This window comes from Polyodon spathula, chromosome 15 (genome assembly GCF_017654505.1).
Source record: "Polyodon spathula isolate WHYD16114869_AA chromosome 15, ASM1765450v1, whole genome shotgun sequence".
NCBI classification, from domain to species: Eukaryota; Metazoa; Chordata; class Actinopteri; order Acipenseriformes; family Polyodontidae; genus Polyodon; species Polyodon spathula.
Genome location: NC_054548.1, coordinates 24,020,746 through 24,037,211, shown reverse-complemented (window position 1 = coordinate 24,037,211; position 16,466 = coordinate 24,020,746). Strand labels below are relative to the sequence as shown.

At 37.0% G+C, this 16,466-nt stretch overlaps 1 protein-coding gene across 1 annotated transcript in view; it reads right to left on the bottom strand.

Moving 5' to 3' along the window:
• LOC121328098 (collagen alpha-1(VIII) chain-like) overlaps positions 1-16,143 on the bottom strand; it is a 49,876-nt gene extending 33,733 nt beyond the window's left edge. Inside the window, exons 1-2 of the mRNA XM_041272586.1 lie at positions 16,084-16,143; positions 8,277-8,386 (exon numbers count right to left, since the gene is read on the bottom strand). Coding sequence (XP_041128520.1) covers positions 8,277-8,288 — 12 coding nt within the window. The 5' untranslated portion in view covers positions 8,289-8,386; positions 16,084-16,143. The remainder of the gene's footprint in view (positions 1-8,276; positions 8,387-16,083) is intronic.
• Positions 16,144-16,466: the final 323 nt, after the last annotated feature.

Here is a 16,466-nt window from a genome sequence, read left to right as displayed (position 1 = left end):
GTAGACAGATTTCTGAACTGAACAGTCATTTTCAGGAAGATGCCTGTGGTATGATGAAAGCTTCTGCTGCCTGTTTGCCAACCTTAGAGACCTTCAGCTGAAGGGAAAGTTTGCAGCTTACATGTAGTCTGCACGGCATCAATGTAGAGGACACCAGATTTACAGTATTTGTTCAACAGCTGAAGTGCAAAGTAGTCGAAGGTAAAAGTTACCCATCACTCATCAAAGTATTTGACAGTTGCAATTTGGATATTTTCCCGAATGTTAACGCCCTTTTAAGAGCACTGATCACTCTTCTCATGACAACCTGCAGTGTGGAAAGGCTCTTCTTTACTGCGAATAGGATCAGGACAGCAACAAGAGCATCAATGTTCCCAAGACGCCTCAATAATCTGTCATTGTTGTCATTCAAAAGGGAACTGTGTGATTCACTGGACTATGACAGCATTATTGCTATATTCAAAAGCAAGCCACGACATCTTGTCATGTAGGAGAGGGGAGCTGAGAGAAGAAAACATTAAAAGGTATTTGCTTTTTTATTAATACAGATTAATAAAGTATTTAATGATGTCATAGAACACACTTGAAAAAAAGGTCTTTCATCCTCTTAACTGTTACATGGTGTAACGGGGGGAGATCTGTGCTGACTCTTCTGGTATGTTCATAGTGTTACAGGAAGAGGGCAGCAGCCTTACTATATCCGTCTGTCGGTCATGGCAGTGACATAGAGAGGTGGGAGAGAGGGTGTGTGGACTTTCCCTTTCTCTGAGTGGCGGAGAGGCAGGTTTTGAGGGGATTGTGAGCCCTATAAAATAACATTCTGCTGTTCTCTCAGGTCTGTCCCTCTAAGACGTGCTGAGCTTGCGTAAGCTCTGGTCTGGGACCGAGAATGGCTGGGAGAAAAACTGGGAAAGAAATCTAAAAGAGAAGAAAACATAAAGAAATAGTGGTAGCGGGGAAACCTTGGGCAGACCCCATATGTATATTTACAGCAGGCTGAGGGAGTGGCGAGTGTAGGACGGAGACCCGGGCGGTGCGGGCCGGGGTAACACTGCTGAGTGCAGCACCTTTCATTTGTAGTTTGATTACTGTGTTTTATTTTCCTATTTTGTTTCGCCTTTTGTTTTTGATTATTGTTTTGAGCACCTGCGAGTGCGCCCACACTTGAACTGTTTACCAAAAGTGGTATTCCTGTGGTCCTGTCTACCATCGCTGGTAGGCAGGCTACGGACAACAGCGCCCTCTGGGGGCTAAAAAGAAAAAAAAACAAAACATATAACCGAATAAAACTGGACACCTCTGCGGTGTTTTCAAGTTTATCCTTCTGTCTCCTGTGTCTCAGTGAATTACCCACTACCTTCCACACATGGTATAACATTTAAAAAAAATCTCAAAACATTTAAGTTCTTGCCTAGCCTAGTTGTTTTTGTATTTTACTAAACATACATTAATAAGTATTTGAACTTATGGGTGAAATGAAAGTGTTTTCTGGTAGACTTGTGACTTGTCAAGTTTAAACTGTTTCCACTAGGCTGTGTATTTTAGCATTTGTGTTTTTTAGCATTAAAAACTGTTAGTGAGTGTGTGCTTGAAGTTATGGATAATATTATTTTAAAATCAATACTGTTGCAGCCTGTTTAAATAGAAATCGGCACATAAAGATGTTATTTCAGTGTTTCTTCTGGAAGCGTTTAATACTGTCAGGAGTAATTGAACATTAGAATGACTTTAGTAACTGAGATTATGATGTAGCACAGCTAGGGTCTGTATACTTTGTGCCTGTCCATGTTATCCTTGGGCCCAGTCAGAAAATCATTCCTGGCTACGCTGTTGTGTAATTATGTCAGAGTTCAAGATGAGGAGTGCATGTAAGAAGGTAGTTTTAATAATAACCTACCTATTACTGTTAGTAACTGGTTCTGTCACAACAATTATGGTATAAGTAGGCTTGCTACATTTCGAAATTAATCTGTAAAGCTTGTTAAACGTCGAATTCCCCCAAAATATTGCTTCAATGCCACAGAAATAAATTTATATACAATAAATGTCGGCAAAACCACCGCTATTTTTTATTTTCTTATCAAAAATAATCATTTAGAAATCATCTCCGTTCCGCTCTGAATGGCTGGGGGTCGCTCAGTCATCTCAGTGGTCTGTTAGTATTGTAGTTTTACCCTGTTCTGACAGATCTCACTGACTGAAGCAGTGCTAGAATGCTCTGATTTGCCAGCTACAGCGCCTGTCATTCAAAGTGCCTACTTTGTAGTTAGTGGGTTAAGGTGTAGGTAAGCATTTGCTGTAGGTATATGGTGACAGTTACTAGTTTGATTTGAAAATGGGGGGCAAGAGAAAAACACTTAATGACTATTGTGCACAATACCCTGCAGATTGCTGAAGTCTCCATGGTAGGATGAAGTGGGCCTGTCTGCCTTGCCTTCCAGTGACTCTGAGTCTGGCTGTGCTGAAGCAGGAGAGGAGGGACCTCAGACTCCAAATAATAAGTGCAAGTTAGTTCTGTTCAACTATCTAATGTTTTGTTCTGTACATATAATTTTTACTGGTAAATTTATGCTGTAAAGGTCCGTGTAATACACTTTGATATGCTGCGTTTACTATGGTTTATTTGAGACCATTTTTAAATGTACAGCTCAGCTGTGACCAATCGTTATTTCAATTAGAATGTTGGTAACCATGGTTTTGTTGTATGTTGAATATGATAAAGGGGTTTCGCTAAATGAGATGTTTTTCAATGGCATAAAAACAGACATTGCTTCTGTCAGCTAAAGCAGTTGAGACGGAGTTGGAGTGACTGTAACTTTATTTTCCAAGGCTCCTGTCTGCTCTTCTCTACAGTAAGTTAAAGCAGTGCATGACTTCCTTCAGGCAAAGCTGTTTTTTTTTGTTTCCTTGCACACTAAAATGAATTGTTGGCCACCATCATTACCAAGAAATGACCTCTCCCATAAGTCATGACCAAGATCCTCAAGTTGTGTGTTGAGGTAGGCCTGTATCCATTCACTTTTTTTGTACAATATAATATTATTATAAACCACACTAATTGTTCCATTAGAATGCCCCTTTTCTAAAAGTAAGCAAGTGACCTATTTTTTATATAAGTAAATATTTACATGTCAACTTTGGAGTAATGCTTGGAAATCGCCCCTCTGTTATTAGTTTTAATATAAAAACAAAAATGAACATTTTCCACCTTGATTAACTTAAAGACTTAATCCCGTCTTTTCCAAATAAGCTATGGAGATATAGAAATTGAGCACATTTGAAAAGGCACAAGAACTGCGTATACAAAACAATACAGTACACAAGGAAGGAAAGCATCTTGAACCTTGTTCCTGTAATTACTCATAAAGATGTGTTTTGTCAAGGTGTAAAACTGAATATTTTTGTTCTGGCAAAGAAGCTGCTTCTACACATTACTACAACTGTAGCTTTGGAATCCACTGCTTTTTTGTAGCACAACAGAATTCAATACTATAACCCATTTAGCGCAGTGAATTAGGCAGTGGGTTGAGAACCTCTCTTCTTACTCTTTGTTCCATAATAGACTTCAAACACAACACGTATCTCATTGATGGATCATGTGGGTCCCTTTGTAAAGGACAAGACAAAGGGATTCAACTGTTAAAAACTACCTGCTGAGATTGAAGAGCATCACAGGTCATTCTGTGATAAGCAATGCGTCTGACCCCTGCAGGTGAGATGAGGTAAGGGGAACACTTTTAACTATCGGTATAAGGGGAGGAAGACCTTTTTGTACAGTGGTATCCATCTATCTTATTTGTTTCTTTCTCAAGCCCTGGCACTTTACAACTGCAATTGGAATTGTTAGCAATCTAAAACAACTGCTAATAGTATTTCACACAACTGCACTACAAAAAGATCAGTAGGCTTCCTTATACATTGATTGGCTTCTTCACTTTAAAAAATGAAATAATTCAATGAAATAATTTGACACACAAAGCAGCCTAAATAGTAACAACCTGACCTTAATTTCAACCACTCGCTTGATCTAAACTGAAGCAGATGTAAATAACATCACTGTTTAAATTGGTATAGATAGATAGATAGATAGATAGATAGATAGATAGATAGATAGATAGATAGATATGCACTGAGTTGCTCAGACAGACACATTTTTGTACTGTGTTGTGAAGAAGGCACTAGCCAGAACGTTTATCTACTTGATGCAGTTTTACCATGCAACTCCGATTTTTATCTTATGGAGGGATAGAAGACATGCAGTATGTGTAAACCGTAATTCTCTTCATGTGGTAACTGTCATTCTTCCTTACTAATTTAGGATCTTTTGGGATAGTGCAGCAGAGGATACAGTATTGTGATGTTGAAACGATTTATTTTTTATTTAATTTTTTTTTTAAACTGATTTTTGGAAACAGATGCCTCCACCACAGTATCTTGCTAAAGAGATTGGGACAGCACACAGATGGCCAAACTGGCCAAACTGGCCTAGGCAGTGGAAAAGTGTTCACTCCAGGTATGAGTCATAGGCCTACTGTTCAAAAAAAAGTTCCCAGTCCAAAAAGATACAAATTCCTAACTGTCTTACCTATTTCTCCCTTTCCTTTACCTCTAATAAAATCTGCACATTTTCTTCCATGGCTTGTATAGAATTGTCAGTAATGTTAGTAGCATACACACCTCACAAGGGCTGCTCATACCAAACTATCGATATCAGTATTATTAAAAAGTAGAGCAATATTATTATTTTTATTATTTATTTATTAACAGATGCCCTTACTCTGGGCGACTTACAGTTGTATATAAAAAAATAAAATAAATACAGACCTGCACCTTATTCATGTTATGTGCATGTCAAAATATAAGTGAGACATACTGAAGCGAGAAGGACAAGCTCATCCGTGCATTTTCTAATCCTGGGGCCCATTTCATAAAATTCCTGCCATTGCAATGTGGTTGCGATGAAGTTGCAAGGACATAGAGGTCATGCGTTTCAGAAAGCATTTTGCACAGGCCGTCGCTTGCTATCGCTCTTTTGTGATCTGCGCTCAAAAAAATCACTAACTTCGTAATCCATTTTAAGCCCAGTAACTGATTACACAATGGCAGAGGTGCAAAGGAAAACAATTTTTTTCAGTGAAGAAATTGATATAATTATACATATAGTTGGTCAGCACAAATCTGTTCTATTTGGAAGATGTCTGGCAATTTAACTAACGAAGAGAAGAAAAAAAAGTGGCACATAATCACGGGTGGAGCAGAGAATGGTACCTGAAATAAGAAAAAAAAACTGATAGATCTAGCAATTAGAATAAAATAAAAAGAAGGGAAAAGAAGGGAGATTAATACAGACCTCAAATGAGGAGGAAACAAATGTCTAAATATACAATGGCTTGCGAAAGTATTGACCCCCCTTGGCATTTTTCCTATTTTGTTGCCTTACAACCTGGAATTAAAATTGATTTTTATTTGAATTTCATGTAATGGACATACACAAAATAGTCCAAATTGGTGAAGTGAAATGAAAAAAATAACTTGTTTCAAAAAATTCTAAAAAATAAAAAAATAAATGTATTCACCCCCTTTGCTATTAAGCCTCTAAATAAGATCTGGTGCAATCAATTACCTTCAGAAGTCACATAATTAGTTAAATAAAGTCCACCTATGTGCAATCTAAGTATCACATGATCTGTCACTTGATCTCAGTATATATACACCTGTTCTAAAAAAAGGCCCCCGAGTCTGTAACACCACTAAACAAGGGGCACCACCAAGCAAGCGGCACCATGAAGACCAAGGAGCTCTCCAAACTGGTCAGGGACAAAGTTGTGGAGAAGTACAGATCAGGGTTGGGTTGTAAAAAAATATCCGAAACTTTGAACATCCCACGGAGTACCATTAAAGCCATTATTAAAAAATGGAAAGAATATGGCACCACAACAAACCTGGCAAGAGAGGGCCGCCCACCAAAACTCATGGACCAGGCAAGGAGGGCATTAATCAGAGAGGCAACAAAGAGACCAAAGATAACCCTGAAGGAGCTGCAAAGCTCCACAGCGGAGATTGGAGTATCTGTCCATAGGACCACTTTAAGCCGTACACTCCACAGAGCTGGGCTTTACGGAAGAGTGGCCAGAAAAAAAGCCATTGCTTAAAGAAAAAAATAAGCAAACTGTTCGCCAAAAGGCATGTGGGAGACTCCCCAAACATATGGAAGAAGGTACTCTGATCAGATGAGACTAAAATTGAGCTTTTTGGCCATCAAGGAAAATGCTATGTCTGGCACAAACCCAACACCTCTCATCACCCCGAGAACACCATCCCCACAGTGAGGCATGGTGGTGGCAGCATCATGATGTGGGGATGTTTTTCATCGGCAGGGACTGGGAAACTGGTCAGAATTGAAAGAATGATGGATGGCGCTAAATACAGGGAAATTCTTGAGGGAAACCTGTTTCAGTCTTCCAGAGATTTGAGACTGGGACGGAGGTTCACCTTCCAGCAGGACAATGACCCTAAGCATACTGCTAAAGCAACACTCGAGTGGTTTAAGGGGAAGCATTTAAATGTCTTGGAATGGCCTAGTCAAAGCCCAGACCTTAATCCAACTGAGAATCTGTGGTATGACTTAAAGATTGCTGTACACCAGCGGAACCCATCGAACTTGAAGGAGCTGGAGCAGTTTTGCCTTGAAGAATGGGCAAAAATCCCAGTGGCTAGATGTGCCAAGCTTATAGATACATACCCCAAGAGACTTGCAGCTGTAATTGTTGCAAAAGGTGGCTCTACAAAGTATTGACTTTGGGGGGGGTGAATAGTTATGCACGCTCAAGTTTTCTGTTTTTTTTTGTCTTATTTCTTGTTTGTTTCACAATAAAAAATATTTTGCATCTTCAAAGTGGTAGGCATGTTGTGTAAATCAAATGATAAAACCCCCCAAAAAAACAATTTTAATTCCAGGTTGTAAGGCAACAAAATAAGAAAAATGCCAAGGGGGGTCAATACTTCCGCAAGCCACTGTAATTGGTTAAGTAGCTATTGCTGGTATTGAGAGCAAAATAAAGGTTAAAACTGATGAATAAAAAATCAATTTAGATTATTTTCTGTTTAAATGTAAAATATGTTTGACCACCAGAAGATTAGTTATCAACCTTTGGCAATCGTTTTTATTTTTATATTAATTTGGAGTCTGAATATGCATCAAGAGGATTTAACTAATGGTTTTGACTAGTAGTACGAGCGCCCTTGTATGTTCTAGTAGGATATGCAATGAAAATTGTTACTTGTAGCTGCTGTCTGGCTGTCGCAGGTTAAAGTTTTATGAAATCCTATTCTTTATTTGCGAGGTGCTTACAATCGCAAGTTGTTGCAAACTGTTTTTATGAAACGGGCCCCTGATACTCTCTATAATACTTCTTTGGCAAATAGATACAGTAAGTCTTTCTCTAGATATAAGTGAAAATGAAAGTATGGCATTGATGTAAGATCTGAAAGGAGAAACACTTATTTATTATTTCAAAGCTTTTTTCAAAATGGCTGCTCCAGTGCAGCGGGGTTTGAGATCTGCCCTCTAAATCACTGCAGGAAGAGAGATTAAAAGAAAAACCTAAAAAAACATAACAACAAGCGCTCTGGCTTTCCTTTTCCACACCACATTGTGGATTGTTATTGCTTTGTTTCCTGTTTGATAATGTGAGCAATAATCCTTACACTATCGGTGCATTAGAGCAGTCATTTTGAAAACAGCTTTGAAACAGACTTTAAAGATATAAGTGTAGAAAGTTGTCAGGATGCTAACAATGAAAAGAAAAATTAAAGGTACATTATTTAAGCAGTTGTAGCAACACATGGGGACATGTAATATTACTTAACCCCACTATCTATTTAAGAACCATACCATAAAGGTTGTATGTTTGTAACTAAAGCAGGCATTTAATTCATTTCAGAAAAAAATGGACTAAAATATCTTGATCCCCCCCCCCCAATATAAAAGTACACAGTTGTGGTTATTACGCTCCAGCCACCCATCACAATGTTTAACCATCAGCATTGCATTCTGGTTGTATCATGCACACTGAAAAAATATCCTAATTCATGGGGCCTTAATGAATAATAGTAGCCCATATTGAATAAACTGAATAGGACTAAATAAGTATACTTTTAAACTTCAACTCTCATGAATTATAAACTTCAATGCTTTTTAATGATTTATTTTAAACTAGATTCCTTGGATGTGATGCCTTGTAAATTAAAAAGCAAACCAAAAAAACCTGCCTTACCTTGTCTTGCATCTTTGCGAAATTTCTAGTCAGGCACCCCGAAGTGTTCTCATTGAAACTCTCTGCACTTACTTTGGGAATGCACTGGGGAAAGCCTCCAGCTCCGAAACCTGCAGTGAGAGATAGACAACAGTGGGTTTTCAAGGGCTCGTATTTCTATTTGATAGAGATGGAAATCTTTTTTGACTGGATGGCACTGCTGCACAGGGTGCTTTCAATGCCATCTGTCTCCTCTGCTACATACAGTACAATGCAAAAAAGGGAAGATCTAGAGTTACACCAGCAGTCTAGACATAAAGTAGAGAATGCTAACAAGAATCTGACCTGCAGACTGTGGCACATGGTACTAATAATCTCACAATACTGTTTTGTATAGAGACTTAATTTACAATTAAACTATATATATATATATATATATATATATATATATATATATATATATATATATATATATACACACACACACACACACACACACACACACACACACACACACACACACACACACCAAGGCATGACAGGATGTGGGATATACTATAATATCCACACTAACAGCTGTAAAAACATGTTTTAATTAACACATTTTAAAAAAAAAATTAAATATCCTTCCACCTCTGACCTAAAAAATAATCCCTCAAAACTTAAAAAATTATTATTATTATTATTATTATTAATATGTCCTTTGTGATCCGGGAGTAGTGACAGGAGGTATCCATACCAGATTTACAGTACAGTTTCACAGTGGCAACAAAGATGTTTGCATTTTGAAATACTCGAACAGTGGCATGATGCCAAGGCGGTGGACTTCTGTGTGATTTTTTTTCTCCTTTTCTTTTTCTATGTCCAGAAGCTGTGCTTCGGTAAGTTCGATGCCTAGTGGTATTACTTTTTTTTTCACCACTTGAATAAGTATTGGTGTCTGATTCAGACTCATCCAAAATCTTATCAAAGATCAAAACTGATACACTCGTCAGTCAACTTTATTGCAAATTTAAATATGGCTACAGTTTTTTTTTTCTAAAATTATTTATTAAATGTGGTTAGTCATGTTTATTAATATAAATTTAAATATGGCTACTGTTTTTTTTTTTTTTTCAAAATTCTAGTGGTGTATGGATATCTACAAGTGAATCGCCCTTTTTAAGTTTCAACACATTGACATATACTGTAATATTCACATCTCCATGTGACCTGTTTTGACCAATTAAGATAGAGGTAAGATTAAGACTAATTTCTATCTCGCAAATTCATAAAAAAATAAAAAAAATTTTAGTAGACAGCTTCTGACATTTTAATGGCAGCCTGCAACAACAACTTCTGACAGTTCTACATGTAAAAACAGACTGCAGTTATAAGTAAAGACGTAGCAGCTGATAGACTAAATAGAGGAGGTTAAATTAATCTAACTCTTTAAAGAGCTAGTATCATGTCCATATAAGCTATAACAATACCTGTATGATGTGTTGGACCTTGTGGTGTTTCCTTTCTTCCTGGATGACTTGAAATAACTTTCAGTACTTTTTCCGGCATTTTAAACTGCTTTGGGCATTTTCATTTTATTCCTTTTATCCCCGAAGCTTGGTGGATTGTTTACATGTTTGGATGCAGTACTGGAGTCTTCATTCTTTCCGGTCAGGTAGTACCAGACACACCACAATAAAAGTCAGTAGATACATCTAATATTTTCAGTCAAGAGTTTCCCTGGGGTAAGTTTTACAGACAGTAGCAGCTCAGGTTGCTAGGATACAATTTGCCTGACATCATGTGCAGCAGTGTCATCTTGGATGAATAAACTCAAAGGCCTACCGGATTCATTTTTAAAATTTTTATCACGAAGACATTTAGTCTGTTTATTCCTTCATTCGTCACCCAAGGTCTCTAAAAGTAGTTTCTTTGAATATTGTGGCATCAAGAAATAAAACACAACAGCATTTCTTTTTTCTTTTTTTTTTTTTTTTTATAAAAGTGTATCGTTATTATTATAATTAGGGATACAGCATTATACCAGCTGTCACTTTGACTGCTGTATTTGTAAAGGGACAGCATTAGTTACAGAGAGAACAGTTGCTCCTGCTGCATTTTACATTTGTGTGTTTGTTTTTTTTTGTTTTTGTTTTTTTTTTTAAATGCTGAACATTAAAGCTGTAGGTAAATGCTTACCAGTATTTCAATACATATCTGATGTAACATTATGTACTTTTGTGTTTCAGTTTAATGCAAATAAATGTACATGGCGAAGAAATTCACTGATTGGCCAGAAGTAAAGAAGAAAACACTGTTTAGACTGCAAAGCTGGAAAGTAATTTTAGAGTGTTGAATTAAAAAATAAAATGCTATGCCGTAAGCTTCCAATTGCATGAGGTGTCTTATAGTCGAGCACTGTTAAAACATCTGGTGGGCTGTAAAACCTCATCTAAAAAAATAGCATTGGTCAGGTAGGACATGTACTGCTGGACCACGTTTTATTTTGTACATAACCTGCTTAAAGACAATGTGCATGATTTTCCTCTTGACTTTATCGACAGAGGTTTTGTGATGTAAGCATGCAGATGTTTGTCAACTGATCATGTAATAATGCGGATATAATTTCCAGAGAGGAGATCTTCAATTGGGAATGCTTTGGGAAAAGGGGAAAATAGCCATTTGGAGGACAAAACAATATCTCAACTGCTGTGGCACAGGACAAAATCCCAACTAATGTTCTTACCAAATGATCTTCAGTGACAACGCAGTAACACTACGATAGCATTGCAATGTTTCTGAACATAAGGGTAGCTACATTGGTAGAATGATCCCATGGTGTGTCATACTGTGACATACCACCATTAATAATAGTATTGCATTGCAGTATCATTGTACCATTTCACTCAACTGTTCTAAAGACATTTAAAAATAGTGTCCTTATATTAACCATATTTATAAATATGCATTCTTTTATTCTAGAGAAAATGTTTCAAAATGGGACTGTTTTTTGTTTCTCTTCAACTTCCATCTATGCCCCTAGTCCTATCCATTGTGCTGTTTCTTAATTAGTAACCATAGTTAACACTAGCTACACCATAAAGAATTTTGCATAATGCACTTTAATTAGCCTTTTTTTTTTTTAACAGTACAGTGAATTACTCTATTGCAGACACTCTACAGATAGTGCTGCACTAATCCTTCACCATCATGAATGCTGGTTGACAAAACAAACAAAAACTCCTTTAGTAAGCTGTTGGCAGAAATGCTGTAATTTCTGTGTTCTTGAAATCATCTTTCCAGCGTTTCAACCTGACATGGCTTAACTAATGTAGCAAGAAGCTTAAAGTCATAAGCAGAACTGCACACAGCAGAGGTGAACAAAATGGACCCAGCCAGGCTCTTTGTTCCAGCAATTTTCTAAATTGATTAATTGGACCAATAAAACTTCCATACGAGCGCTAAAGTAATTAATTCATTAATTTTACCTATTAAACCTGGAAAATACCTGGCATAGAGAACAGACCTATAGTAGTGACCAAAAAGACATTTCCAGCCCACAATTATAACAAGTTATTTTAACTCAAATGGAAATGATTCCATGGTTAATAAATTATATATAACACATAGATAACAAAGGAAAGTATCTCCAGAAAATTGGAGATACAATCTGATCCACAGAAGAATGTTCTCCTAAACAAACATACAGCTGTTTCCACTTGAAAACAGTTAGAACGCAGTGTGCGGCATGCTGTCCTGCCAAAAGAAATGAGGGATACATGTCCATAGATCTTTATAGTTGTGTCTGGTCAACTTTTCCACAGAACACTTCTCATTTCTGACAGTAATAAGTGTGTTCTAAGTGCTTTATTGTTTTAGGCCCAATCAGACAGCTGAAGACTGTAGCACAAGGCACTCTTTTCATTTTATTCCTGAGCTCTATATGCTGGATCAAGCTTATATATCACATACTTATAATAAGTATAATAACAGCTTTAAAAACATTGTCATTGTGACTTTTTATCTTAAAAATCTCATCAACAAAGAAAGTTGCTCCTAAATTAAGCGAGACCAATAATTTAACCTAACAGCTAAAATATGGACTGTATAATGCTTTGGCATGGCAATATTTTTGGTGTAAGTAAGACATATGTTGCACTTAGGGCAGGTCAAAGCAATACTTTAAATATACATTTTTTAAGAATTTGTATTTCTTACCCAGTAAGGAGTATATTACAGCTGTGTTCTTAATCACTATTTTGTTGTGGTTGCTTACAATATTATTTACCATGATTACTAACTTTTCCAGGAAGAAAGTCATTTTTCAACCTGAAGTGAGGCAGTTTTAAAATGTAAAACTGTACTATCTGCACCCTTAGCAACTGAGGCAACTTTGAGTTTTTTGGGTTTTTTTTAGTCTGCAGTGTGTAAAAAAGCAGGCGGCTAATGGCATATGCTTTGGAGGACAGCGTGTGTTTGTTTTCACCCCTCCCGAGTCAGTGCAGGGGTGGTGACAGTGAGCTAAGCTAAAAAAATTATTGGACACTACTAAATTGGGGAGAAAATAACAAAAAAAAAAGTAATTGGCGACAACTAAATTAAAAAAAAAATTGAAGTTAAGCTCAAAGTACCCTTAACAAAAAGAGTTGTTTTTTTTAAACTAATAGTGTTTATATTTTTATTTTTAATATTACCCCAGCAGATTTGATTCATTGATCATGAGATTTTACACACTTGAGGGCTGATGTGATCAATCTATACCCAACTGGGATAACACACCTTACAGCACTGGGGAATCACCCTGGATTACAATCGGTTAATGCAATCTGGATGGATTTCTTAAAAAAAAAAAAAAATGGTGGCCATCGACAAAAGTGTTATGTCATTGATAAATTCACATTTTCTTTAACCAGCATGACCAGCACAGCAACCAGCTTTGACTAAAAAAAAAAGAAAGTGCTGGTCATTGCTGGAATTTCTTGAATAATAATAAAAAAAGAATATGAAAAAGAAAAAATAACAACAGACCAATGACTTTCCAGCAGTGAGTTTGAAGTTTAAATGCATCAGCAAACTACGACTTTCCACGCTGATCCCTTCAGGACGGAGGTGACCTCACAGGCTGCCCCCCGCTAAAAAGGGAGAAGTGAGGAGGCCTTGGATGTTTGTCATTCTCAGGCTTAACTGTGCCTGCAGAAAGACAATCAGTTTTTTCAAAGTTATTTACAGGAAAGTTCCACAGCAACCTGTAAATATCCTCAGCTACGCAGATTTTTAAATAATCAGTTTTAGGGCACTGCATGGCACAGTCAAGTAAGAGGACATTTGCTGAAATAACAAAAAGAAAAATACTCTGCCTCGGCAGCATACTACAGTATAAAATGAACACAATCACACAGCATGCGCATGTTTTGTAGTTTAGAAGAATATATAATATGTATATGTGTGCAGGACCTTTTTCGTATAACTGTATATACAGTAATCTGGACAATTTATGGAATGCAAAAATGAGTGAATAGAAACAGAGCATATATTTCATAGATGATATCACCCATAACTTTTATATATTAATAAAGACTTTTATTCAGAGTATTTGTTAATGGATTTTACTTTAGTATTATTTTAGTCTTTGCTCATTAAAATATGCACACTAATTGATTTGTGTGTTCTATACATTTGACATGAAAATAAGGGCTACGTTCATAAGTTTTTTTTTTTTTAACTGCTTATTTTTAGTCCTAAGTAATAATCATTTTAAATGGCAAATTAGCAAGAAAATATAGCAAATTACTTAAAACCTCTTTTCAACTGAAAAAGAGAAAATAAGTAATTATATTTCAATTTTTAACACTGTCTGTCTTGTTTTTATTTTCAAAAAGATTTCATTTAAATTATATATCCATTTAACAGTTACCATGTTACATTTTCAATTTTCTTTTTTGGTCGTTGACCATTAACTGAGCTTTACTATGCTTTTCTTTTCATTGCCTTGTTGGTTGCTATGCTTTTACCCGGGTGTAGTGCAGTAAACTTTTTTAAGGGTTGTCTCTGCCTCACAAACAACATCAGTGCGGACATCTGTGGGGACTGAAACAGCAAACACTTTTCTACTTTAGCGTTGAACCGTACAGTTAACCCAGTAAAATAACAGAAGCTGGGTCTATGAAGGAGATGATCGTTCTTAGGGTGAGTCCCTCCTTGTACATCCTTCCCACACAACTGAAATGCTTTGGACAAACAGTTTTTTGCCAATACCCTCACCAGCACCATGGATGTGAATGGAGCTGGCATGTTAACCCCAGCCCTAAGCCTCCAAAGTTACTCATCACACTTATACGACATTTGAGAAGCACCTGGGAGATGAGCAGCATTCAGCATTCTCACACACACACTGTCTGCAAGCACCAAAGAGAGCCGAGGGTCCCGGTTCACACGTTACAGATGCTAAGGCTAAGCCACAAAATTCCAGAGGAAATTGACTTTTCCCCAAGAAAGTGCAGCTGAAGGGAGACCACACCGGAGTTTCAAATTCTGCACCTTTATGAAGCACCTTTGTGGAAGCCGAGGTTTTTTTTTTCCGTTTTTTTATGAGGTTAGCATACAGAGGTAGCACTCCACATGCTATGGGGTCAAGAAATAAAGCCTTCTGGGAAGCAAGACAAGAAAAGTGACAACCATCCCAGACCTGGGGTTTGTGCCAGGAGGTAACTAAGGGGAGCCTGAGCAACAAAATCCTGTCCTTTTGTTACCAGAAACACTTAACAAGACAACGACTGATGAAAAAATGCAATACAGTGGAAAGGTAGAAAAATACAAAAATAGGTTTTAAATCAAATATTGAAGTACAGCTGAATCGAGTGAATAAGTTACCATCTCTGGGCTGAAAACACATGCTTGTTTTAATGCAGCACAATTTGCTTACAGAAGACACACACGCATACCTTAAGATTAGTCTAGAATTATGAGTGTGTTTATCTATGAGCATATGTACACATGCATATACACAGTAGAGGTAATCTTATTTTGCCATTATCATTAAGCATATTTGTAATTTCAATCATTCTCAGAACAAAGATTTATATCAGTTACAGCACATATGAAGATAATCATAAAAAAAACTAATCCTGCCAATGTAAAATCCTGCTGTTCTCTTTTTGATTTTCTGCTAGAGTTACAATGAATCCCAGATTGTTTTGTCTTAATAGATGAGTCACATTGCTTCAGTCTTAAAAGTACAAAACATTAAATAAAGCAGATGCACTTTCTTTAAATGTGTTAGCATCTAAGTTGCTAAAACATTTACTGTACAGTATCTCCCAAAACACAAGGCATCCAAGCTTCTGTTAACACTGTAAAACAAGTTACTACATCAAATTCTGAATAATAATCAGGAGCAACATAATTTCCAACCACAATGTTCAGTGGATTCCATGCTACTGAAATAGAAAACTGTTCACGTTTTAAATGTGAGAAAGTGTTCTGCATTGGCATGACTAGTGTGATAAATCAAATAGAGGTTCTGCTACCTTTTAGTGCTTTGTAACACTTTGTTCTGTTTAAATGAATAAAGAAAGCACTTCTAGACTTCCTAATACAAAGCAAAATATTGTTTCAAACAGCATATTTCCTTTAAACTGCACCTTTCCCCAAACTAGCTTCATTTTTTCAAAAGTCCTTGCACTCACCTGAGACCCCTTGGTCATATGCAATAGCAGGTCAGCATAATTTTCATATAGACCCAGAAAAAAGGTTCCAGCAGAACAGGTGGCACTGAGGGCTGCTGGCTGCAAGCAGCAATCTAACAGAAAGATCTGATTGGGGCAAAAATAAATAAATAACTGCTTACCTTAAGCTGTGCGAAGTCCACTAAGAGAAGTGATCACTGCAAGCAGAGGACTGGAAATGCACTCTGATCAGCTGCTGGCAGCGTGTACTTGGCTTTTATGTGCAGGTGGGTGGAGCTCCTTCGTCCCCGTTAGGAGGTGGGCAGTCAGAGGGTTAGACATGCAGGCAGGCACTGTGTGAATGGGGATGTGGAGATGAGTGGAGTACAGTATGTGTGCTTGGGGTGGGGAGGACAGTGTGGGGAGATTCGTATTCATCTCATAAGAGTCACAGTTGTTTTAGTAACTGGGCCTTTATAGTTACAGTCAAAGCTCAACTGTTACTAGCTAAAGTCTGTCCTTAGGCAAACCCTCACCAAGTTTTAAATTCATCAGTACCAGTGTT